The 26,525-nt window shown below is 41.1% G+C and overlaps 1 protein-coding gene across 5 annotated transcripts in view; it reads left to right on the top strand.

Moving 5' to 3' along the window:
- HECW2 (HECT, C2 and WW domain containing E3 ubiquitin protein ligase 2) overlaps positions 1 to 26,525 on the top strand; it is a 371,054-nt gene that overhangs the window by 216,002 nt on the left and 128,527 nt on the right. For all 5 annotated transcript variants that reach the window (XM_087435521.1, XM_087435523.1, XM_087435522.1 and 2 more), the window contains 2 exons: positions 13,612 to 13,719; positions 22,570 to 22,664. In XM_087435521.1, the coding sequence (XP_087291647.1) occupies positions 13,612 to 13,719; positions 22,570 to 22,664 (203 nt within the window). The remainder of the gene's footprint in view (positions 1 to 13,611; positions 13,720 to 22,569; positions 22,665 to 26,525) is intronic.

The following is a 26,525-nucleotide window of genomic DNA, read 5'->3' as shown; positions in this document are numbered from 1 at the left end:
TGGTAGCACCCTCATTGAGAAACACTGATAAATGCTCAGTTTAATGAAAAGTACATCGATGATTTAGTAAACATTCCGGGGAGCGGTCTAATCTCTGGGAAAGTCATTCATCTGATCGAGCCATGTTGGGGAGGGACCCACAGGAAGCAGCCACATCTGCAAAATTATTCTTTAGGATCAGTAGCAATGAATGTTCCGGAGAGATTGCTCCCACATACTTCTCGTTAATATGTTCAGACCTAGTTTGGATTAGCTCCAACAAGTATTTGGTTCACTTCAATAAAGGTAATCTCCTTCTTTAAATACAGTTAGCTATTAACAGTGCCCGATCCTTATTGTATGAGCTCATTGAGATCAAAGGAGTAATTTACCCCTAACCAAAGGATGCTTTTGTGCTAAACATTATTTTTTATAATGGTTGTGCATTTCTCAAAGTCTTCAACTATTAGGTACAGTGAAAGTAACATCCTGAAGGATCTAGAGGTTGCTTTTAAACTTCACTTAGTATTAAAAGGAATTATCTCTGAGTGAGAGCTTAGTGTATGCATGGTATTTTTAAAAAATAATTAGAGGAAAGAAAGAAGGATGTATAATCAAAACCTCATTGTCATTCCTGGTGACTTTTTATACACATAGTGCCACGACAGAGATTCCCAAGTTACACACTGTGTTCCAACTCCCGGTTTCGTTGTGTTGGGGGATGAGGGCGCCGCCACCTGGTTCTTTATCATGCCAGCCTTAAAGCTCATTGACAGCATTTTAAGCTTTGAGTGACCTTGCATCCAAGAACTGGGCAGCACTGAGGTCCTCTGTGTGAGAATCTGTGCTGCACGTGTGGTGGCAGAACGTACTGTTACTGGATGTCTGGGCTGCACTTTTGCTGCTGGTCATTTGGCATCTATTGAGTTTCCAAAAACATATAAATAAGCATGCCTTTGTTTTAATTTATGTATATTTATAGAAATTAAAATAAAATACATTTATTTAAAAGAAATAAATTTAAAAAGTAATAACTAAGGAAATGAAGTTAAGGAATTGTGCTTTTGAGTAGTATTAAAAAAAAAATAGTTCCATTTGAAAGAAGGATGAAATGGGTTGAAAAATTTTAGAACCTCACACGTTGAGCTCCTAATATGTGCCAGGTTCCCATACTGTACTCACGTACTCCTCACAGCCTTCTGAGCTCGGTGCTGTTATCATTTTATAGAATAAAGACATGGAGTCTATGCAGTTTTAAGACTTGCCCAAGGTCTTAAATTCAGTAAATGGGAGAAATGGAATTTAACTCCAGTCCGCCGTTTCTCCAAGTTCTGGGATCTTACCGTCTCCTAGCAGCCACAGCCTGGCAGCATCCTTGTCAAGCAGTGTGTTACGTTCATTGCACCTGCAATAAATGCTGTGCACCTAAAAACATACAGCACACTTCTGTTGGTGCATAGAGCGTCCCTGTGGACTAAATGCCAGTGATCTATTAAATATGTTGCACTAAGGGTTTTATTGGGTTACTAAGTGATGGAGAATCGGAGCTTTATATTTTGACTGATTAAGGTTGAGTGTGGGAAACTTGGACTTTCAGGAGTCGTTTGAATAAAGAGAGGGAGGGGAAGAGCATGGTGAACTTAATGAAATTACAAGACGGTGTTTGGACTTGGAGAGAGCTTAGAGGTGGATGAGTCACCTCACAGGGTCGTTGTACTGAAGAGTCTGGAATTGGTTCACAGCCTTTTGTACTAAGGGTGGATATTTATAGCTGCTGCAGCTCTGTCTACACAGGAAAGATGGAGATGGGGAGAGGGTCATGTGTAGGTTATGCTGCAACGCTTGGTGCTGGGCCTGGCGTGAAGCATCGTGAGCCATCGTCTCTTGCCCTTGTGTAGTCCACTCTGCACGCAGTAGCCAGAATGATTTTGTTTAAATCTAGATCATGTCACTTCCCTGCTTTAAATCCTCCAGTGACTTCCCATCATGCTCAGAGTGGAATCCACACGCTTCGCTGTGGTCTAGATAGACGATTTGGTGTGGTGTCGAGGAGTGTGGTCTCTGGAGCAGGGCAGCCGGGGTTCACTCTGCACATACTAGTTCCGGGATCTAGGGCAACTTTCTTAACTTCTCTGTGCCTTAATTCCCCATCATTAAAAATCTGATAATAGTACCTCAAAGGATTATTTAGAGGTTTCAGTGAGTTAATAAAGGCCAAGCAGTAGAATAGTGCCTGGCACAGAGTAAGTGCTATAGTGTTATTATTATTATGTGGTCTACAAGCTGGCCCTGCCTGTTTCTCTCTTCTCATCTCTCCTACTCTCTGCCTCACTCGCTCTGTCCAGCTGTATCACTCTGTTGTTCCACGGAGCACCGTAGGCTTGTTCCTGTCTCAGGGTCTTTGCATTTTTGTTTTTTGCCTTTTCCCAAATCTCTCTGTGGAAAACCCTCTCACTTCATTCAGGTCTCTGTTCAAATGTTTTCCTAACTAACCTACATAAAACAGTACTCTTCCACAAACCTCTCTCCCCACCTCTCCTGCTGTCTCTCTTCAAGCCATGTTATCACTACCTGGCATTACTTTATATCTACTATCCCATCTGACACATACATTACGTTATTTTGTGTCTGCTTATTGATCGCTTTCCCACTGGACCAAAATCTCCACGAGGACAGGAACTTTGACTCTCTTAGTCCCCTCGGAATCCCTGTACTTAGAATATTGTCTGACAGACAGTGGATGCTCAACCAATATTTGTTGAATTAATTTTCAATAAATTTCTTTTTCCGTATCACTTCTATAATTGGTTTTCTTTCTGTCTTTAGGCCTTAACTGTTCCTTCTAACTCTCGTCAGCCTGTCATCACTGTGCCCCAAATTATGGACCTTAGAAAAAGATCATACTCTGCTCTTTCTCATGAAAGTTCATTAGCAATAGGAAGTCTTGTTCCAACCTGTCAGCCTTGGAACGTGGAATAGGATCGAGGCATTTTAGTGTCGTCGTTATAGAATCTTCCTAAAGGGCTAATATTGAATCTTGTGCAAAGGTGTTTACCAAGCTACCAAATGCTGGCCATACTTGACCCTTTAAAAGAGCCTGTGCTTATATTCTCAGTATAAAAGTGTAATTGCAAGAGGAAATAGCCATGCAAATTGTGGTGGGGAAAATTATGTGCTGACAGCAGTGTGTACTTCAAAGAGACTTTGGAAATTTTTAAGCCTCAAATTTTACAAAGAGCACCTAATTCCTGCTGATATTTTTATCATAAAATTAAGTAAAACTATCACAAATTAAATATTTTGTTTTCACAATGATATTTATTTTAAATTTTTACAACAGCCAAATAAAATATAGATTTCTTGTTTGATATAAGTCATCCTTTAGTGATTTGCCTATTTGAAGTATTATCAAAGAATATGTTTCCTATATTCTATATAGGAAAACATTCAGTTGAGGAAAGAATAAAACTTAATTTAGAAATGCTTTGAAAGTCTTTCTCAAGAAAGAACTTGTTTAAGATGCTTCAGAGGCCTTTACCTGAAACTGGCCATGTGATCTTAGGTGAGCTAGTTCATCTTTTTGTGCATTAGAGTGACCACCTGTAAGATATAAACAAAGTTGAATGTCCACTCAGCACAGCAGTGTTATTGAATTAGGTGAATTAGAAATTCTTGTTATAAAGATGGAGAGTTTAACTAAACTGATCTTGTTAAATTAGTCTAGTAAAGCTTATCATGGAATTTGCAATATTGTCCTTGTTTTTCTCTATTCTGAACAAGATGGAGATCTCTTGGAGGCTGGCCCAGTGGCATAGTGGTTAAGTTCATGTGCTCCGCTTCGGCAGCCCGGGGTTCACAGGTTTGGACCCCGGACGCAGACCTACACACGGCTCATCAAGGCATGCTGAGGTCGCATCCCACATACAAAATGGAGGAAGATTGGCACAGATGTTAGCTCAGGGCCAATCTTCCTCACCAAAAAAAAAAAAAAAAGATGGAGATCTTTTTAAAAAGGCTTTATGCATTCCTTGGTGAGATTTTATTTCTCTTTTGTATATTTAACAACATAATACTAATATTCAGTTAATGCCATATTATCATAATCAAAAGAAGATATCAAGACATCTTGCATTCAACTAAATCTGAGCACCTACTATGTGCCAGATATTGTTCTAGTCACTTGAGATACATCAGTGGACAGAATAGACAAAAGTCCTTGAACCTCTTGGAGTTTACATTCTAGAGAGAAAGACAGACAGTATATGAGAAGTATAAGTAGATTATATAGTATGTTGGATGGTGATGGGTTATGGAAAAGACATTGAGCAGAGTAAGATAATCCAGGGATGCTGGAGGAGTTGCAGTTTTAAATCAGGCAGTCAGGGTAGATTTCATTGAGAAGGTGATGTGCAAGCAAAAAAGAAAAAAATTGGAGAGGATTGAGCCATAAGGATATATGGGGGGAAAGTTCCGGACAAATGGACCCTGGGGCAGAATTCTGACCACACCTTTGAGGACATTATAGAGGACAAAAAGAAAAAACTTTTCTTCTTCCTCTTATGTTCAGATACTGGGCCTGCAACTCGGACTAACAAAGACGCATTAACAGGAGAAAAAGCACACACATTTTATTAGATATTAAACTTTTAATTTCTGTATGCATGGAAGCCTTCATGGAAATGAAATGAAGACCCAAAGAAGTGGTTAAAGTAAAGGGCTTATATACCCTTTTAATAAAGGGCAATAAATTGTGGAGAAGTAACTAGAAAAAGGAAGGGGGGTTGGCTTCTAGGGGCGGTAAATTGCGGGAAGGTAAATATATGGGCGAACTAATGGAAGATAAGGGTTATTTGGTAAGGTTTTTTATGCAGACTGAAGTCAGTTCCTTCTCCACTGATACGAGTAGTCTCCAGTGATTAAGAGACATCCTTCTCCCCAGGTTGGGATCCCGGGCGCTCACCGATGCACCGCTTGTCCGGCCATGCTGAGGCGGCATCCCACATACAGCAACTAGAGGGTTGTGCAGCTATGACATACAACTATCTACTGGGGCTTTGGGGAGAAAGGGGGAAAAAAGGAGGAGGATTGGCAATAGATGTTAGCTCAGGGCCGGTCTTCCTCAGCAAAAAGAGGAAGATTGGCATGGATGTTAGCTCAGGGCTGATCTTCCTTGCGTGCACGCGCACGCACACACATGCACACACACACACACACACACAAAAGAGACATCCTTCTCTTCCTGGTAGGGGAGGGGGTAGACACCTTTACAAATGGAAATTTGTGTCTTGCTTTTAGACATAAAGGGGAAGGGCAGAGAGCTAATTGCTTTCAGCTCAAAGTGGCATATTTTGGCATGGCATACTCTGAACGCTTCAATGTCAAGGAGTCAGTGTGGCTGGAGGGGAGCGAGGAGGGAGGGGGAGAGGTCAGGGAAAGATGAGGTCAGCGCAGTAATTTTTTGGGCAGTTGGAGAGGAGGAGGCTGCAGATCCTGTGGGGCACCGTTAGCCTTCATAAAGACTTTGAATCTTATTCTGAAAGAAACTGATCCACTAAACAGAGGTGAGACTTGTTTCAATATGTAAACATGACCTGTGTTTAAAATGACTTCTTCTATAAACCATCTCTGAACTACTCTTGTTATCTGGTATTATGGGCCAGGACTGAAACTCTGGGGAACTATTAGCTGAAATGAGTCCAAGTGTTTCTTCCCACTGGTCTGTGGGTGGCTTCCTCCCTTGTCAAAATGAGTGTTTAATTGAATAGTTTAGGATCAGGAACTTTTTTTTTTGTGTGTGTGAGGAAGATCAGTCCTGAGCTAACATCCATGCCAATCCTCCTCTTTTTGCTGAGGTAGACTGGCCCTGGGCTAACATCTGTGACCATCTTCCTCCACTTTATATGGGACGCCGCCACAGCATGACCTGACAAGTGGTGCATTGGTGTGTGCCCGGGATCCGAACCCTGGGCCGCCAGCAGCGGAGCGCACGCACTTAACCGCTACTCCATGGGGCCGGCCCCTAGGATCAGGAATTTTATACAAGGAGTTGCTCAATAGAGCCTCCTGCCTCTGCCCAGTGTGTCTGGAGGTGTGAATGTTCAGGAGGCCCTCAGGGCTGTGATTAGGACTTGGCTGTAAGTTATAAGTCACCCAGCATTGATCTAGTGAAACATTTAACATTCTTCAGATTGGGCTCCGCTGCCCCTGGTGAGGCCTTCCGTAGAGGAGACAACAGTAAAGCCTCTCTCTCATACGTGCTGGTGTGTGGCGTTGAGTCGACATGTGCGCCCCCACTCTACTCCACCCTGCCAGTACTCCCTTTGGGTCGGTGAGTGCATGCATATCCCCAAGGCCAGACCTTGCAGACTTGTCAAGGGCTCTTCTCGGCCTCTGTTGCTTTTTCTGTCCTGGAATGTGCTGGTGTCTTTTTCTCTCATCTCTGGCACATTATAATCTGTGTATCTTTCTGGTATCTATAAGAGAATTGCCATTCAACTGGCTTCAAAACCATTGTCACCAGTAGGTGCATTCTCAGCTGGTGGCATGGTATCATCATCATAATCTCGAAGCATGTCTGACACTCACTCTCTTTCTTCCATCCAGAGAGGCCTTCAATGTAAGGCATTGGGCATCTAGGGAGATTGGGTTAAAAACTAATGCCAAGTGTGCAGATTCGTGAGGAGGTTTGTTAATGAGTTCTCATAGCACCTAATAACATTGGTGCTCTGCTTGGTGCAATCAGTGGTAAAGACTCACCTCCCCTGCAATGTGGTTCAGATTTCAAAGTCATTGTCAGGGTTTTCCTCTCACATTGCGCTGGGATTCCATAATCTGCCCAGCACATGCTGGTAAATTTGCAAAGTTTTAACAGTCAAGCAGTCCCTGTGAAGATGTGTTCTTTTCTCAGGTCTAGAATGATCATTTTGATTCAAATTAAGGCTTAGTATTACTCTTCAAATCCCAAATTCCAGACAGAGCATCTAATTTCCAAGTGTAGCCAGAATAAAGCTGGCCCCTTTATGATCCAATCTCAGGACATAGTTATATTCAATTTGTATCCAAAAGGTAATTTAAAATCAATTTAGATGTTTATGCTGATTTTTCAGAAAATGTAGAGAGGGGATTACTTTAAAGCCGAAGAAAATTTGTATCATTTTTCATCTCCCTGGCACAATCTGTCACATGGCAAATTTCCCACAATGGCAAATTTCTCACAAAATTTATCATCCTTTCTCATTTCCCTTGGGTTGATTGATAGAAGAGTGAGGTCTTTGAATCCTTTTTTTGGTTCCTATTCTGTCTCCAGGACTGTGTGGAGATTTGGGAAATATTGATATAGACGTAGAAACGTTTCCAGATCCAAATTATGTTTGATATGTTTGGTCATGTCTCCTATATGTTCTCTTATTGTCATAAAAGCCTATTCGTAGGACACTTTCTGGAATCTAAAAATCATGTACAGGCAAAAATTAATTATTTAAAGGTATTTTTCACACTGATCTCTGAGTGTGAAATATTATGGGAAGAGTTTGAAAAAACTTAAAAGACTTTATGCTTACATTATTTTAGCTTTTTGTGACATTTCAAAAAAGAATTCATTTAGTTTTTTTTTTAATTACTCTTTACAAGCACATTGTAGGTTAAAATAATTAATCCTACTTTTCCCAGGAAGAAAAGAGTAATGTACTGGGTCCCAGGCAACAACAGTAACTTTTACCACTGAATTCAGCTCTAATTATGGCCACTTGTTTGTTGCTTCTGATGACCATTCATGGAACCAAAAAAATGAACCCTGGGAGGTAAAACAGTATGTCTAGGGAATGGTGCAGCAAAAGAATGGATGGGACACTTTAATGAATGTTGAACATGTAGATCTGTCAAAGGATATCTGCATGTTCATCTCCCAAAGACACTTCAAACTTGATGGATCCAGAGCCGTATTAGTTATACACAGTTGCAGGGAGCACTAAATATTCCTCCTCAATTCTCCTTTAACACTTTATAAAGTATACATACCTCTATCATAGCACTCTTTACATTGCATTGTACCTTATGTGCCAGTCTTCTCCCACTACACTGTCAGCTCCTTATGGCAGGAAATTGGTGGTCTTGATCTTCACAGTAGGCAGTCAATAAATGCCCTTCGAAGGACGGAAGGAAGAAGGAGCTAACAAATGAGAGGGACAGTAGTCAAAGAGATGTCCATGGTTCACAGCATTGCTATAATTGCTCAATTTCCCTGGAAATAACCGTGGAACAGGATTTTTCCACGTGTGGTGTTTGTAGCTCCTATATCAGAATCACGTGTTTGGGGTATTTGCTAAAATTCAGATTCCTGCATCCTGACTCAAACCTACTGAATCAAAACCTCTAGAAGACCAGCACAGGAATCAACATTTTTAAGAAGCCACTAGGATATTCATTGTGAGCAATGGAGTTTGGCAATCATTGCTCTGAAGGATCAATTAACTAAAGGAGAAGGCAGCAAATGATGATTTGTGACCTTCTGAATGTGCAGGCGATGTTGGTAAATCTGCGTATATAGAGATTTTATTTAAAACCACAAAGTGTTCTTCCTAAAAATCATGTAGTTTTAATTAAGATAAAGGGGGCTGTTTCTCACCTAATTAACTAGCTCTGAATAAATTCTCTGAGCCACTATACTCTATAGTTAATAGAAGAGAGTTGTGTGTGGTGTAATCTTATATCTCTACTCCTTTATTCCTGGATCCAAACACTATTTACTTCTTCCTTGGAGAAGCAGACTTATCAGAAGTAACTGGATTAACTGGAAAAGCCCTAAAGAATAATTTAAAAAACACTAAATGAAATCATTTTGGAAAAGTGCTATGAATTATTGAAATAAAGCAAGAGTAAAAATTTTCAAAAGTTTTCTTGATCTTGTTCCCACCATAGTCACAAAAAAAATAGGTATGAAGATTATATTGGAAGGATTTAGGGCTTTTTGTGTGTGCTGTGCTTTTCTATCTAGAGAAAATGTACTGCCAACTAGACTTGTAAGAGAACAAAGGAGATATATGGTCCCTGATGGACAGGCTTTATATAAACCCTCCCAAACAAAATTAGATTTAGAGAAGGTATTTCAGTACATGAATTAAACATTACCAACATTTCTTTTTTTGTAATTGTATTCCAGCTAGAAAGTTACCTAGGTATCTAGAATATACACTCCTAGAATGTAGACTCTATTGTAACTGGAAAACAGACACTGTAATCCTAGTATGAAGGCGAATAAGAATTAGGATGGGAAAGGGGGCAGGGAAGGTAAAGATCAGAGAGCAAAAGCAAAAGCAAACAGGAGAGTGTGGCTCATGGAAGCTGACATGTTTCCAGGTTGAGAGAAAGAAGCCAGAGATCAAGGTGAGAGAACGTGACTGATGGAGGGGATTGGATCAAAGGCACCATCATAATGGGGGGTGAACCTGGGCAGGAAGTAGGTACAGAGACAGAAGACATGGTAGGGCAGAGATGGAGACAACAAGGAGAAGAGGCTTGATGTCCTCCAGGTTTGGGATGCTCTAGGATGCATGGTACCCTGCTCCAAGTAAGAGGGTGGAAATTAGGTGGGGGATGTGAGGACAGAGGGACAGATTCGAATAGTTGTTAAGAGAAATGGGGAAGGGAAGTGGCCTAATAGAAATGGAACAATTGGTAATTGGTTTTAAAGACCAACAACATTTCTTTGATCTATCAGAAACTTTATCCAGTTAGAGGAAGGAATAGATTTATAAGTACATCTATATTAAATGTGTAGGGGATTTAGAACCCTTCCTTTGGTGTACTCAGTTATTTTATACTCAGTTATTTTTCTTATTTGGAGTGGAGGCATTTTAAAAAGACTGAATCACCTAATACAGATGTTAAATGAAGGTAAAGACAAACAACTCATGTAATCTGGGAAAAAATATCCTGTCCTCAAATATCCATGAAAAGTAGACTTGAGCAGAGAAATGCTGTCACCGAAAAGGTTTTCCTGGGCTGCACTAGCACTGAGTGCACCCTGAACCAAGGTGCTATCCTATTTAAAGAAAAAAGTTTTAATCTGAAGGACCAATTAAAATTGATCTTCTTGAGACAAAGAAAAGGCATGAGTCATTCTAGACATTCTTTAGCCTGGTGTGACCAAGGCTGGCCAGGGCTCTGCTTGCTCTCAGCAGTAGGATCAGTAGCAGTGGCGGAGGTTGTAATGCCGTATGGGAATAATTTGAACTCTGTGCCCCTAAACTGGTTTTATTTCTAGGGACTTTCTATTTTCAATTAAAGATCGCTGCCACTTAGTGGCAGAAGTGCTTGTAATCTGTCAGGGATAATGAATTATCAGAAACATAATCTTATCAGAGAAAAATTTCAATCTTGAACAACCAGAATATTAATCAACTTGAGTATCTGCTGGGTGACAGAACTGTGCTTGGTGGGAAATACGACTTTCCCCGTGAAGGTTTACAGGATGGTCTCTTGCTGTGGCATTTGGACTTTTTTTTTCCTTTTTTAATCAGAACAAACCCATCAAGCTTCTGCTCTGGGCCTGCTTGTCCTAATTCTGACCGTTTCTCATCATATATGGGATGTTTGAGTTCCAGATGAGCCTGAATACTCATAGTACATTTTCGACATTTTACGTCAAGAGGCTAGTCTTTATTTCTTTAAATATCATAAATTTAACCAAATGGAGTTGTCCACGTGGCCTATGAACCAGTGAAGGGAATTAAAGTCAGAGATATATGGTTTATCCCAACCCACATGAGCTGGTGGGTGAATTGAACGCTCAACTCCAGGTTTATTTCTGGGTAAAGGGTCTGGGAAGGAAGCACCCATCACTTGTTCTCCCTTATTTCCTACTTCTGAGACCAAGGAAGGATATTCACGTAGTACGGTATTTCACCTTGAAGTGAATGTGGCTGGCAAAGAAAGTGTGATTAGTGACCCTTCTTGGAACAAGAGATGTCGACACTGGTTCTCTGTCAAAGTTCTCTTCCAGGGACCGTGGAAGGGGCTGTGTCAACCTTCAGGCATCACTTCTGTCTGGAGCTCAGACCTCTTAAACAATAATTCTCCTCATCCCATTACCACCCTCCCATTCTGTTTCTGCTCCTCAGTGGTGCATCTTCCCAAGCTTGTTATGTCAGAAGTGTGTGCTTAGTTGGGCTTAGCTGATGGCTTGTGGAGAAAACGTTTAGTAATACCAGAAGTGCAAACCCTCTTACAGTGAGGTCACATTAACAAGTACAATTTTATTACTCTTGTTCTTTATCATCGTGATCCTAGAGCTTGCTCCTTAAAACAAGATTTGATGCTGACTTATCTTTCCTGAGGCCTCGAAAGGAAACTGCCACAACATTTTCAGAAAATTTCCCATGTGCATAGCCACATTTTTTAGAAGAGGCTTCTTGAGTAGCTGGACACCTTCTACTCCCTTTGCCTGTGTTCCGTTCCCTGCAGCGTCCAGCTTTCTGTGCCTTCCAAGTGACCAATAGCTGATGAAGTACATTTATTTGTGAAAACGTGAGAATCCCTCTTCCCATCCGGGCAGCTCTGCCCATTTAAGTCTCTCTTAGAAGGGAAGCGGCTACCTTTGTTGTCTCACCTGGAGCAGTGAGGCATCTCGAGGATTCCAGGTCAAGTCAGGCATGATGAGTCTAAGTCAGTGAGCGATTGTTAGGATGGTGAGTAGGTCTGTTAGGAATTGTGTGCAGCTGCAAGTCACAGAAACCCAACCACAAGGGCTTAACCAAGTAGGAATTTATTTTTGCCTTGGTAGTAAGGAGCCTGAAGGTCATTCAGCTTCATCGTGGTTGCTTCTAGCTTCTTTCTCTGCCATCTTTAGCATGTGGCTCTCATCTAAGAAGAGAGGAGAGGGAAGAGTAAAAGGATTACTGAGTCTGCCCTTTTATTAATGATAAAAGTAATAGCTTTCCCAGAAGTCCCATCAAGTAGACTTTCACTTATATCTCACTTGCCAGAACTAGGCCACATGCCACCCTTAGTGGCGAGGGATTCTGGAGAGGTAAGAATTTTTAACTTATGGGCACATTGCTGCCTTGGACAGAATTGGGGTTTGGTTGGCAAGGAAGAAGCTCAGTGGAAAGGCAGTGAGCAGGATCTGCCCGGAGGAGCCACATGACACCTTTCAAATCCAGTATTCAGCGATTGCCTGAATGCCTTCTAGATACCGGCGTTGTGATTATGTTTCTGTGATGGAGTGGAGTGGTTTCCTTGCATTGTCTGTCAAGGAGTGGCGGTGATGCCATGAGTGGGTTAGGCCTTTCCATTCTTGCAAAGAACAGTGGCTGCTTCTTGGCCTTTCACAATAAACGACTTTTGACTTATGATGTGCTGAATGCCAGTAGCATGAAAGGACCATTCCTCCCGAAGTTCTTTGGCGTATCGCTGTGATGAAGCCAGTGGGCGCCAAGGACAGCCACGGACAGAAATCCCTCAGAGCTGGATTATCCGACCCCTCGCTTTAGCCCACTTTGTGTTTCCTTTATGCTCAAAAGGAGTGAGATTTTTCTTCTTGGGATTATTCCTTGGGCCTGGGACCTTTTCTCCATCTTTCCTTTTTTCAGTATAGCTCTTACTTCACCCTGTCTGGTTTATTCCAGCAATCAGTTCATCTTACCTCCTGGGAAAGGGATTTGGGGAAACCAATGAGGAACACTTGACTTTAAGAACCAGTGTCCCTGCACACATCTTCCTGTTCCTATAAAACTCTGAATGGTCTCCTTTTCATGTTTGTAGTTTCATTTCCTATTCCAGGGCCTGGGACAGAGCTTCAAACTAGCGTGATGTGAGCAAGTAACGGGACATGAATCCCTTCAGCCTTCAGGGTGGTGGGGCGGAGCCTGGGGCAGCCAGAGCATCCTGCCTGTCATCTTCAGGTGTAAGATCTCTTCTGTTTACCCCAGTCAACCTACAAATATCACCATTTGCTGTGTGCCCTGAGGTCGGAAAGCTTGCAAAATGCTGCTTTCAGGCCTATTCTCTGGATCTGTCCTTTCTATCCTTCTTCCATACAAAAGCCTAAACGCTGTCTCTTTCCTTTTTTTGTATTGGCTCGAGGTCTACTGCCTTTGGCCTTTTGTAAAAGATTGTCCTAGCAGACCTGGTGGCTTGGTTGGTGTTTCCTGAACACCGTTCATGGCAAACCTGTGCAGTGTCTTGACAGTTTCATGGCTTAATGTCCCTTGTTTTCATCCTATCTTGAGTTCTGTTATATTCTCCCAGCTCTTCCTTTCCTTTTTATAAAGGATTTTATAGATGGGAGCTCACCCAACCCCTTTCTTATATATCAGTTCATCGCTGAAGCTTCACCAATTGTACCTTTTGTTCTTTGCAGTTTTCTCTTTTGGCAACATTGATCAACCTGGCCAAGCCTAGGGGCACCATCTTCTTTCCACCGCCCCCCCCCACACACCCCCATTCTCCCATATAAATGCAAGTATAGAAATTCAGGGTGATTATCTGCTGGGAGGTAGTCATTAATAATAGGGTTCATTAATATTTCCCCCTTTATCTTTTTTCCATTTATTTTAGAACTTGTATTAGTCTTTGAGCTAAGGAAGGACAAAGAAGTTATAATTAAGCTGAAAAGTGTTTCTTTGGTTTTTTCAGACGAGAATTCTCCAGCCAACTTCTGGGATTCTAAAAACAGGGGTGTGACCGGAACACAAAAAGGACAAATTGTATGGAGAATTGAGCCTGGGCCCTACTTTATGGAACGTAAGTAACTAAATGTGGAATGTAAGTTTGTTATTAAACGTTGCATAAATATGCAGAAATCTTTTCTGAATGTTATTTTAAAAGTTTTTGGTCCTGATTTACATGTTTATGCCATGTAGCCCCAAACTGGAAAGTACATTTTTTTAGAAAATTCTCATTAGAGAATGTTCACATATTTTGAAAAAAGTGTGTGTGTATATATGTGTGTGTGTGTTTATGTATACATGTATGTATATACATATATGTATATATTACCTATACCTTATGAATGTATGGTATATAGATTATGTATGGCTATTTTAATACTTTACACTTCCCTTTTTTTTTTTTTGGTGAGGAAGATTGGCCCTGAGCTAACACTTGTTGCCAATCTTCCTCTTTTTGCTTGAGGAAGAGTGGCCCTGAACTAACATCTGTGTCCATCTTCCTCTATTTTGTATGTGGGTCACTGCCACAGCATGGCTTGACAAGTGGTGTACATCTGCGCCTAGGATCCAAACCTGTGAACCTGGGCCGCTGAAGCAGAGCATGCTGAACTTAACCACTACACCACTGGACCGGCCCCGCTTTAGACATTTTTATATAGCTTTGTATCTATGTTTGTAATTAATATTTAATTATATTAATTTTAGGGAGCAGAAAGAATAATTCAAGATTTAAGTTAAATTTAAGAATTTAACAATTTAAGAATTTTATTTGCTAACTTTGCTATTATCTTTCCCAGCAGCAGAATAACTTTTGCATTTGGGTCCTGGTCTTTACCAGTGTAGATAAGATAGTCTGGGGCACGCTGCCATAGAGGACAATTTACTGGGAGTTGGAAATTGGCTGCAGATAACTCAACCGTTACCCAGTTGATCTGATGTTATATTTATTTGTAAATACAAATTCTTATATATAATACATGGTATACAGAAATATTTTATCTCTTTTTATTTGGGGTGAAGGGGAGTATTTATATTTGCCACTAATATTATTTAGAACATAGTAAATAAATCTTTGTGAAATAGATAGAAGCATGAATGAATAAATGATTTACTGGTTGGTCCAGGTTCATGTCTACATTTACAGAATTTTTCTTTAGTGTAGGAAAAAATGGGCTCTTTATAAAATTTTCTGAGTTGTTTAGCTCTGTGTAAGAATTAAGCTTTCTATATGCGAGGGATTTAATATAAGAGAGAGAGTGTGTGGATACTCATACGTAAGGATGGTACTTACTAAACCTTAAAATATGAAGTAAGGTTTGACTAGGGCCGGCCCCGTGGCTTAGCGGTTGAGTGCATGCGCTCTGCTGCTGGCGGCCCGGGTTCGGATCCCGGTCGCGCACCAACGCACCGCTTCTCCCGCCATGCTGAGGCCGCGTCCCACATACAGCAGCTAGAAGGATGTGCAGCTATGACATACAACTATCTACTGGGGCTTTGGGGGAAAAAATAAATTAATTAATTAAAAAAAAATATGAAGTAAGGTTTGACTAAATGGAAACCTGCCATAAACATATCTTTATTGAAGCATATAAAACTTCTGTAATGTAAAAAGTTATTTTAAAAGATCAACATCTATTACTTTGAATTGCCATTAAAAGGCATCAGATAATTTCTTCCACATCCATACTGATAGGTCAGCATTCCAGAGCTTTCTCTAATCCTGTTTCTGCCGCCTAAGGAATGTCCTCTTTTTATAGTTCAATTTCTGGCTAGATTCTCTCTTTAAACCTTAAATGGAGTGTAGTTTTTAAGGGAAAATGCTCATGATATATCAATAAGCGATGAGAAAAAAGCAGATACATGCAGCATAATCCTAGTTAATATCATAGCATGTCGGAAAAAGTCTGGAAGGAGATTTGCCAAAATATGAACAAGAGTTGTTCCTGGGAGGTGAGATTACAGGTAATTTGTTTTTCTTGCCTGTTTCTGCTTTTCTTTATGCTCCAGCATTGGCCCAGCTGGCATTACTATCAAAGTAATGAGAAAAATAATTGATAAAATAATGTGGGAAAAAATGGAATGGGAAATAGCCAGATTTACTTTCAATGTGGTTCCTCCCTTGAAAGAATCCCAGGGTTTGAGAGGCTGATCTAGGTGAGAAATATTGCCAACTGAACTTCAGGGGAAAAGGTAAAATAATCTTCCTCTTCTTGCCAAAATACTGAAGACTGCCAGGAATGATTGCCTCCTGATGGGGCGGGCAGATTCAGATTATGGGGCTCATGTGAACACCTGGGAAGAAGTCAGTATCACATGCTCCTATAATTGGAACATTATGTGTGAAAAAACCCATTTACGGGGTATCCCATTTGCCATGATTGATTTCCCTTCTCCTCTCAAAAGTGTTAGAGATGTGTAATATCCTGGCTGATGAGGGTTTAGTAAATGTTTTTCTTGACCCCTCACTCTAGTATTTGGTAGAAATGGGCTTGATACTGAAGCTAGGAATTGGAAATTAAGAAAGTAATAGGCTTTCTTTTTCTTTTCTCCTCTAATTTAGCATTTCTACCAATGTTAGCATTTCTACCTTAATTCTTCACACACAAAATTGGAGGTATTGTGTAGCATGATTGTAAAACTGGAAATACTCAGTAAAGTATTGTTTAAGGACTGAGAAAAGTCATATAAGTTAATGTCCTGGCTAGTGAATAGGAATTACAGAAAGATTTGGCTTTATAATAAGTGTATCTTCATTAATCAGAATGAGGCCTCCCCCAACACACATCCTTATCCTTTCAATATCCATTCAGTGTAAAAACCTCAGGTGATATTTCTATCGGTGCTTAGAAGTGTAGTCCATGTCTTTTATTTTTTGGTGAAGAAGATTGGCCCTGAGCTAACATCCATGCCAATCTTCCTCTATTTTGTGTATGGGACGCTGCCACAGCATGGCTTAACTATCAGTGTGTAGGCCCACGCCCAGGATCTGAACCTACAAACCCCGGGCTGCTGAAGCAGAGTGTGTGAACTTAACCACTACACCACCGGGCCAGCCCCTAGTCCGTGTCTCTTAGACGTCATTTTTTACCCTGTGTCTGACTAGAGCAGACCTAGGGGGACTTCATAGCATAATGGACTTTTGCTTGAATCTCTGGAGCTGATGGCATGGAACTTAAAAAAAAATCGAGATGGGAGCTGGTGGTTAGGCAGCTTCTATATTTTCAACCTCTGATCTTGAAAACTTACATTTAAAAACTTTTGCTTTTATCTTCAGAAAAAAAAAATTTATCTTTAGCTCATCAAAAGTCCAGGCAAAGTAAAATTCTCTGAAAATTGACCTAAGTTCATGGGCAGACCTGGATTTGAGCACTATCTAAGCTGTTTCTGAAGGTAAAGATGGCTTCAGTTTGTCTGGATAAACCCCCAGAGGAGGCGGGTGGCCCAGACTTATGTTATTACAGGGCCTCCTTGAATGAATTTGAAGGACAAAGCTTTAATTGTGGGGAGATGACCTTCGCAGGCGTTGGAGAGGGGTGTCAGCTTCATCTGTGCTTACTTGTCATGAGACTGACAAACATTCCTTGAAGGAGCTGATGCTCCCAGAAGCTGAATGGGTCATCTGTGCAGTGTATGTCTTGAGTTTTGATATGTAAGAGCTTTCAAAAGTTGTCTTGGCGTGCAAGGATGTCTATTTTATTCTGTATAGTCTTTTATAGATCATGGTTATTCATTGGTTCGTTCATTCAGACCTGCTTTTTCTCCTTCTTTCATTCCTTCTGTTCATCTGTCTGTCTGTCTCCCCAGTCATCAGGAAGTATTTAGCCAAATACCAACTTTGTGCCAAGCACTATTCAAGGACTCGCTAAACCCTGGATCAGTGAATGAGCTTGGAAATAGTAAACTTCATTGCTGTGCACTGAACTGCTTTGTGATCATTAGGGGTAATAACAGAACATTGATGTTTGTGTAAATTATACAGTGCTTTCACGTATCTTACCTGTCTCAGCCCTGGAAAGTGGACAGGATTAGGAAATTGAGCATCAGAGATGTAAGTGGCTTGTGTAAGTGACAGCCTCATCTGATTGGCTCTCAGGTTAGTGTGCTTTCCAAGATGCCGTGCCTTGCCAAAACAGAACCTTTATGGATGGCTTTTTATTGGAGGAGGGGCTGGCAAGCCTCTTATTTTTACTGTCAGAGCCCCTACTCTAACTTTCTTCATTCCCAAGCTCCTTCCCACTGACATCAGAAGGGCCTTTTTGCCCCTTGGATGGAGATTTGGTGCTTTCCATTCTCCACCCTCAGACTTTATGTTTGAGGGGTCCAGTTAGTTCTCTGATCCTATTAGGTTTCTGCCACGTCTACACTGATATTGTCTGTCTTTGATTTTCTTGATTGTTTTCCTGAGCTTTCGTGGAGGAGGGCCTGGCCATTCCAAGTTCCATTGGCCCTTATTAAAGAGAAGACAACTTGCAGTGACATATAAATGATAAGTGAGCATGTCACTGGAAATGTGGGCAAATTTCTCCAAAGCCTGAGGATTAAAATGTGTTTATTCTTTCCCAATTTTTGGCCTCTCAATAAAAGAGCCTATGGATAGGAATCATAATATTAAGAGTATAATAGAAGCACATAGGACAATGCTTAAAACCTATTTTAGAATAAATTGCAGTTAGCTTGGTTTTTTTAGATAATTCTATTTTAATGAAATAGAAATGATTACAAGAAGACAGACATTCTCATTCCATCTATCTTTATGGTTCAAAATATTCAACTTCTAGAAAGTTGAGGAAAGTCCAGACTTTCTAAATAGGAACAAGCTATTAACTACAGCCCAAGTGAATCTGGTAGCTATTTAAGGTGATGGACAAGATCCCAGTCTGTGAAACAAAACAATTTCTTGCAGGGAGTGGCCTGTAGAGCCTTTTTTCAGAGAGGGCTTGAAATGGAATCTTATACTAATGCATAGAGTTAATGTAGCTGAGTTGAGATTACTTTTAAAACATAATTTCTGAATAGATAATATATGAAAAAAGTATAGTGTTAAAAAGACAAAAAGTGAAAGTAAATATCTCCCCAACTTCATGCCCCAGTCACCAATTTCCCCTCCCTGAAGGCAACCACTTTTACCAGTTTCATGTGATCTGTCTGGAAATATTTTATTCGTATACAAACCCAGAAATATATTCTTCATTTAAACAGATGGCAGCATGATTGCTTTAAAAATGCAATGTCAGAATCACACAATTACAGAAACCCCTTTACTTAGGAACAGGTTTAATTTCCTAAACACTGTTCAAGGTCCCTTCTACCCTCCAACCCCCACAACAAGTACAAAGTGCCATCTTTGGACAGTGATCACCTCCCATCTGGGGTGGAGATGGAGTTGGCATGCTGTTGCTCTGGGGAACGTCTTCATTTGTATTTCTGGAACTTAGTAAGTTAAAAATTTGAAAATAAAGGGGCTCTGTGTCTCATCAGCACTTAAATAGAGGCTGCCAAATCTGTATTTTAGTAACTTTCTAAACAAAAGTGTCCTGAAGATTATTGAAAGGGGTCAAAATATATTTCCATGATTCATGACTGCCTTCAGCCATTCAGAAGGGACTTCAGAGAAAGGAAGATGCCACTGGGGCGATGCTCTCTTCCTTCCGAGGCTGGGGCTGGCCCAGCTGACTGAGGTCCTGAGAAGTTAATGTGGGAGCCTCACCCTTCTCCTGGCTCCCTGCCCTTGGAGGCAACATGCTTGTTATAAGTGGGTTTTTTGGAAAATATACTCTTCCTTTTTATAGTCCAAAGCAATAGCTATATATGTATGTATTATAATGACTATATATTATGGAGGGGAATATACATATATATATATATTTTTCCCCTCCACAATTTGAGGCCAGTAGGAGGAGATGTTGGCTGCCACCTCGGGCTGTGGAGAAACCATTCTTGGGTAGATGGAGGGATTCATTGCTCCTTAGTGCATGTCCTCCATCTCTCCTGCCTGTGCACAGGGCTCCCCCTGTGGGCAGTGGGCTCCTCCCTTCTCTGAAGCTTGGCCATCGTGCCTGTGTTTGCTTTCACCTGTCCTTGTATGTGTTTTTAGGAATAGCTTTTTCTTTTCCTCTTGCAGTTAGGGATTAAAATTGTAACTAAAATAGAAGCATGAACACCAACATCCCTTTTCTACCCCTTTGAATATGCTTCTCAGTTACTAAAATATTCAGGAACATTAATCAAAATGCTGCTCTCTCTTCTCTCTCTTACTCAGAGGGGATGTTGTTTAGTTACACCATTTTTTTTTTTTTATCATGAGTGACTGCCCAAAACAGTAAATAATATTTGAAGATGAAAACTCCCACTCAGCATGGAGCATTCCTGTATTTTAGGGGCAGGAGTCTTCACTGGTGTCCCACTAAAGGGGCTGGCTACTTTTACCCAGGTGCAAACAACTAGTTCTGTCCGGTCCTGTGTTTTTCTCTCTGGTGCCCAGCCTGTGTGTGTGGTTTTGTGATGAGTGCTCTGTGTGAACCCCCTCAGCTTTGCCCGGAGCCTTAAAGCCTTATGAAGCTGTCAGCTCTGTGGCATTTTTGTTGATCATGTCCACAAAATCTGCTTTGTGCAATTCAGAGTAAGTTATTTTATAGCTTCAGGGATTCTGATTTGTCACTGGGGTTGGAGATTTTTGTTATAGTAAGAAATAAAATAGCCCCCAAATGGGTCAGCTAGCAGAGCTGGCCTGGCTATCAACATCCTGCAAATAAAAATAAGCAGTCGCATTTTTTTGGTCTCATAATCTGTTACCCAGCTGACTTTAAAACCTTAGAAAAGAGGAGATGGCATCCTGATTTGAGAGGGAGTTTGGGGAAGATGTCTTATAAAAATACACTTCTGCTTGTTGAAAAGTGAGCTGCTCTCTCACTAGCCGTTGATTTGATCTGGGAGGTGCCGCTGCCGGCAGAGCCACAGCCTGCCGGGCCCCAGCACTTGGATGTGATCGCGAGCTCCTGCTACAGAACTCAGTCCTCATGCACGTCCCCGCGCTTGTTCTGCGTTGACAGGCCTTGTGCGTGTTGCTTAGCTTTATTCTTGCAGAATACGGTCTTGGAAGAAAGCAAGTGGGAGAGTAAAGTTTGCTCAGATCTATACAGCTATTACTGTTTCAGTAATAACCAAAAGCCGTGTTAGTGTTCAAGGACGGTCGTTTGTGGACAGTGCCCAGGGAGGGGAAGTAATGGTAAAGCTGGAATCCCTGCGCCGGTCGTCGTGCTGGTCCGCGAACCCAGCATGCTCATTCCCACCTAATGCTCTGTCGCTCCTCCTCCTAACCCGCTCTGTGCCCCTTTACTCACCTGTAGGTTGGAGTCCTGACCCACTTATTCCATGAGGCCTTTCCGACTCTGCCGTGTCCCCACTCCTCTTCTCTCTGGTCGCCACACTTTTCTTCCCAGCGCTCTTCCTTTTGAGAGCTTGTCTTCTGTATTTGGTCATGCCTGCGATTGTCGCGTCAACAGCTACGCTGTAAATCACCTGCTAGGCCGGAAACCTTTCTGTGATTCCCTCGCACTGTCTGGCTTAGTACTGGGCATGTGTTGTGATGGGGACATGGTAAAAATCTTTTGCTGACCATACTGACTACATTGTGAATCTCTGCATGGTGATTAACATGCGTAATGGAAAGACTCAATGTGTTACCCCATGACAGACCTTTCTTTTTTGATTTAGTGTTTCATCATTGATAGGGAAAATGTAACAATATAAATTCCTAAAAGAGGGTTTTTTTAAATCATTATATTGTTCTCTTAAAATAAGCAAACCAAATAGTCTGGAGAAGGCCATTTGGTGCAGTCAGGAGAGTCAGTGGAAGATTAACTTCCTTGGGGAAATACATCAACTGGCCCCACTTTGATAATCTGGGTGACTCAGTTGAGAGAGGAATTCCACTCCTGTAGGCTAGGACTCTCCCCTGGGGCCTGCCCTTCAGCATCATTGCCTGTATTGAACAACACCTTAGGAAAAGGCATCTCTCGTGACACTTCAGTGACTCACACGCTCTGTATACAGAGAAATTCCGGTGACTGTGGGTTTTACCTTTGACACATTTTGGCTTCGTGGTCTTTGAAACTGTAGTTATTTTCCAAAATCAGTAATTGGCATTTCTATTGCTTTTTATCAAGTTCAAATTATACACGCACGTGCACACACACACACATATATACGTATATACACATACATGTGGAGATTATATCTATATCTAGCTGTCTACATGCTGGTATTTGTATATACCTGTCATTCCTAAATTTGATCCCTGTCAAGTGGCTGCATTTAAGTCACTTGGAAAATTAAAATAGATTCCCAGCCCCTATGACTGCAGAGTGTATTGCAGTATTCTTTCATATTTTGTTAGACTGCTGCTTTTCTATTTCCACTGACAGCTGAAGGCTGTCTATATCGTGGAGGTTAGGGATGAAGCCTTTGGAATCGGATTTTTGAGGCCTGACTCTGTCATTTCCTGTTTGTATGTCCTTCGGCAAACCTCAACACTTCATCCGTAATATAGGGGCAGGAAGTTCTGCCTCCCGTGGCTGAGGTGAGGATTTGATAACAATGTGAGCAGAGACATAGCACATACAGTAGAGGAGCACCTCAATAAATGACAGCCAGTCTGATTCTTATCTCTACACTATATATATTTTGGCGTGCTGTTTTTGTGCATTATTTTTCTAATATATTTGGGGTGTTAGAAAATTTCAGAGAAGCATATAAAGTCAGACAGGAATTGGCATACTCTGTTGCCTCTGATTGGAAGAGCAGGGATCACTCAAAGAGTCATGAGTAGGGTTTTCTGAGAGGCGATGTGGCAGATTGCTTCAGCTGATTCCTAAATGACTTGTTTCAGTGTTTAAAATATTGTTTTTCTCCAATCGATTTGCAGCGGAGATAAAAATCTGTTTTAAATACTACCACGGCATTAGTGGAGCCCTGAGAGCCACGACCCCCTGCATCACGGTGAAGAACCCCGCTGTGCTGGTGAGTGCCCCCCACTGCCGGCTTCCTCAGGACGTCCGGCCGGGATTTCTATTTTTTCTATTTTTGCCGGTGCAGCTCCGGCAGGGCTGTGGGGAACAATGAAAAAGGAAAAGCAGAGCAGTGAGGGCGCCGTTTTAGGAAAGGAGGTCACTTACAAGGCTGGCATACCTGAATCCATAGCACAAAGCAGTGGAAAATTATGACTTGATTTGTAGCCATTCTGTATATAGCGAGGGAACCCACTCATGAAGCAAATTAGCGAGTGCCCTGTCATGGAAAGTGTTTTAAACTTAGTCTGTGTGACTGGTTGGTAGGAAACAGTGGTGTTGCATCTTACATGAATTTAATTTTCATGAGTTCAGTGAGTAAAAGAGAGAAAAATAACAATTTAAACAGTGTATGATTCTACCTGACAGTCAACTGAAGGAGCTTTCACCCCAAGGAGTATGAGATGAGGATCAGAAATGTTCTGTGCTCTCAGGAGATCTGAGTGCTGGGTCCCTCTCGAGGCTGAGTTGGGGTCTAGTGTTTAAAGATACCGCACATATTTTTGGTATAACATGGCCACTCAGTGGAAGCCAGCTTCTTCACCAGGTCCTCAACTGAAGAGAGATCTAATTTAGCTTTGGAGGAAACTGGTTGTGTTAGACTTTTGAAGGAAACTATGTCTGTTTCCAGCATGGTGCTTTCCTAAGGATTACTTTTCACAATTTTGTGATTTTTTCACTCCATCGACTAACTTTAGAATCTAACAGCTTTGCAAGATTATTGTACATGGGTGGTTGGACTCAGACAGTTTTGGGAGATTCTTGGAGTCTAAGATATGTAATTAATTGCAATGTTTATTAGTTATTAATAAAAATCAGGTCATGAAAGTGTAAAAGAAAAGTTTTGACTCCTATAACAGAATCTTCATAATATTGTGTATGTGTGTGTGTGTATGTATGTGTGATTAGTGTGTGTATACACGTTTACAGATACATGCATCTTTGGAAATAGGCCAGTGGCCAAGTTGACTTCCTGAAATTCAGAAAGTAGTCTCTGCAGGTGGCATTTTGAAATTGTCCCAACCCACCAGTGCTGTATCAAGCAGTCTTTCCCTTTCTTTTATTCATTCAGACAAATATTTATTGAGTGCCTGCCAAGTGCCAGGTATTGCAGCCATCACTAGGGATGAAGTGATAAACAAAAACACAGTCCTTGCTCTCATTGGTGCAATGGGGGAGAGAGATGTCAATTAAATTAAATTGTATTTATTTGAGTGATAATTGCTATGAGAGGGAGTGAAATGGAGCTATGAGACTACATGCTGGTAGTATTTATCCTGATCATGAAGGTCTTGGAAGTCTTCCCTGAAGAAGACCTGTTTGTGGGACAATCTGAAGGATGAGTAGAAGTTATATAAGTGAAGGCGGGAGAGAAGAGCATTTCAGGCAGAGGGAACAGTATGTGCAAAATCTTCAACATCTGGGGCTGGCCCTGTGGCATAGTGGTTAAGTGCGCATGCTCTGCTGCTGGCGGCCTGGGTTCATATCCTGGGTGTGCACCAACGCACCGCTTGTCAGGCCATGCTGTGGCGGCGTCCCATGTAAAAGTGGAGGAAGATAGGTGCAGATGTTAGCCCAGGGCCAGTCTTCTTCACCAAAAAGAGGAGGATTGGCATGGATCTTAGCTCAGGGCTGATCTTCCTCACACACACACACAAAAAAATCTTCAACATCTAAGTACTCTGTTCACATTTGAATTATATTTGAGTTCCCATTGTAGTAAACGTGGTATAGAATATAAAGGAATAACTCGTGTTTACTATATAAGACTCTGAATGTCACAAGGAGAACAACGATTGTTAACTTCAAAACTGCCGTGTCACATAGTAAGCAGTGGACTATGCTTTAATTAATATTCTAAAAAGAAAAATTACAAAACTAGAAATGTGGGGCTGTTTATAATAAAACCTTTGAAAAATTAACTGTGTATGAAATTAGACGGTAGCTTCTAAACACAATTTTCTGGATTCAGATTTCTTAGACTTGAGCAATTTCAATGAACAGGTACTGAACGCAGCAGGAGTTTGACCTGGTGAACATTGACCTCATCCCATTGATTTTGCTTGCGATCACTCTGTCAAAGCCTGTGGATAGTTTGAAGATAATTAATTTACTTCACACAGGTTTTAGAACACCTTTAAAGCTTCATAGATACAGCACTGGCGATCAGAATAGAATATTTTGGTTCAAAGGCTGACTAATGGAATTGGTGGTCAATAGATTTCTGACCAAGCTTAAGACAGTTGGGTCTGTATCCAAAATTGAGAGGCTGTGCCATATGGACACCTCATTGTGGGGATGACTGCTGTGTTCCTATCACAGCATGATGGTCACCTGGGTATGTGATATGTGTTAAGTCATTGTGACTGATTAACAACATTGATATTCACAAAGCCATTTGGTATGATTATTCCACGACCAGTTGCAAAGAATAGACCTGGAAGAAGTTACTAAGGAACTCTATAGGGAAGGAAATGAGCTGCCATTCTAATCGTATGGGCTCCTTTTTCACATATCCTTTTGCAATGAATCAAGGATAAAAAAAAATTGTGTCTTCTCTGTCATTTGCACTTTGACATAATTGTCATTCATCAATGTGCACAGTGAGACGTCTCAGAACTTGGAACAGGAAATCCTTCGGCTTCAGAGACAGATAAAAGCTACCATCACTCACGACCATGTATTGTTTCAATGCTTGGTTGACAGTGTTGTTGCTGGGTTTTCCTGGAGTGAATCTAGGGAGTGAGTTTATTCAAAAACCTCTCTCTAAACATCGAGTGCAGATGTGTTTATTATCGGTGATGTCCCTGTATCTAGAGGTAATGTTTGGTCTTTCCTGGCTTTATTGTAATGAATGATAAAATTGAATTCCTTAAGTGTTATTTCAGAAGAGCGTTTTGCCACAGTTGTTTATCTGCGAATTCTGTGAGAATTATTTCACGTTAGCCTTTTGCCAGACAGTGAATTACATTTAAAAAAGGAGAATTTGAAGGCATTTTCTTTTGTTTCTATAATTTCCTATAATATTTTAAATAGATTTTAAATGAAGACTGGCTGGGAATCTTTTTGGTCTCGTTTAACTCACTTAGCATGAGTATCCCTTAGCGGGAAGAGAGGTCATGTCTTTGGGGTGGTACATCTCTCTGGCCAGTATGATCCATCTGAGAGGAGGCCACAGTTTATCAGATGTCGGGCTGTGCTCAGGGCGTGGGAGAGGCAGGTTGCGGAGTGTCCTGGTTATAGTCTGCACTACCTCACTACTCACCACTCTGTATCCCAGGGGTGGGGTGTGTGTGGTGAAAGCAGGACGAGATGGTTGCAGCGATCAGTTTTCTGGCCAGTTTGCTGCTGTCTCTGCTCCCGTTAACCTGGGGATGATGAGTCAGAGGGGTACAATACAATATAATAAACCATACGTACTTGTTGAGAGCCAACCCAATGCTATTAAAGAGTTGGTTTTATGGATGGAGTGAAATCAAGATACCTGGATGGTACCCTAATATATTGCAAATGACACGTGAAACAATCAGGAAGCAGTTAGTGTCACGTACAATTGTCTTGACTAAAGTACAGGAAGGAGAGGAGGAAGTAGAAATTTATATTTCAAAATTTGAATAGAATTTATTTTGAAATTTCTCAACTTTGCTTGGAATAGTGAAAGTGTTATCTCCTGGTGGTGTATGATTTTTACAGGAGTATGGGAGTGCCCCAAAGATAAGATGGAAGGGTTTAATCTACACGTTAGAATTAAAATGTGGTTTCTATTTCCCAACCCTTCAAAATGTATTCTGCCTTCAATTCTGCCTCTTACAGT

This window comes from Ceratotherium simum, chromosome 9 (genome assembly GCF_057802395.1).
Source record: "Ceratotherium simum simum isolate JZ-2026a chromosome 9, ASM5780239v1, whole genome shotgun sequence".
Classification (NCBI taxonomy): Eukaryota; Metazoa; Chordata; class Mammalia; order Perissodactyla; family Rhinocerotidae; genus Ceratotherium; species Ceratotherium simum.
Note: the sequence above shows the minus strand (reverse complement) of the source record. Positions and strands in the feature narration are given on the sequence as shown.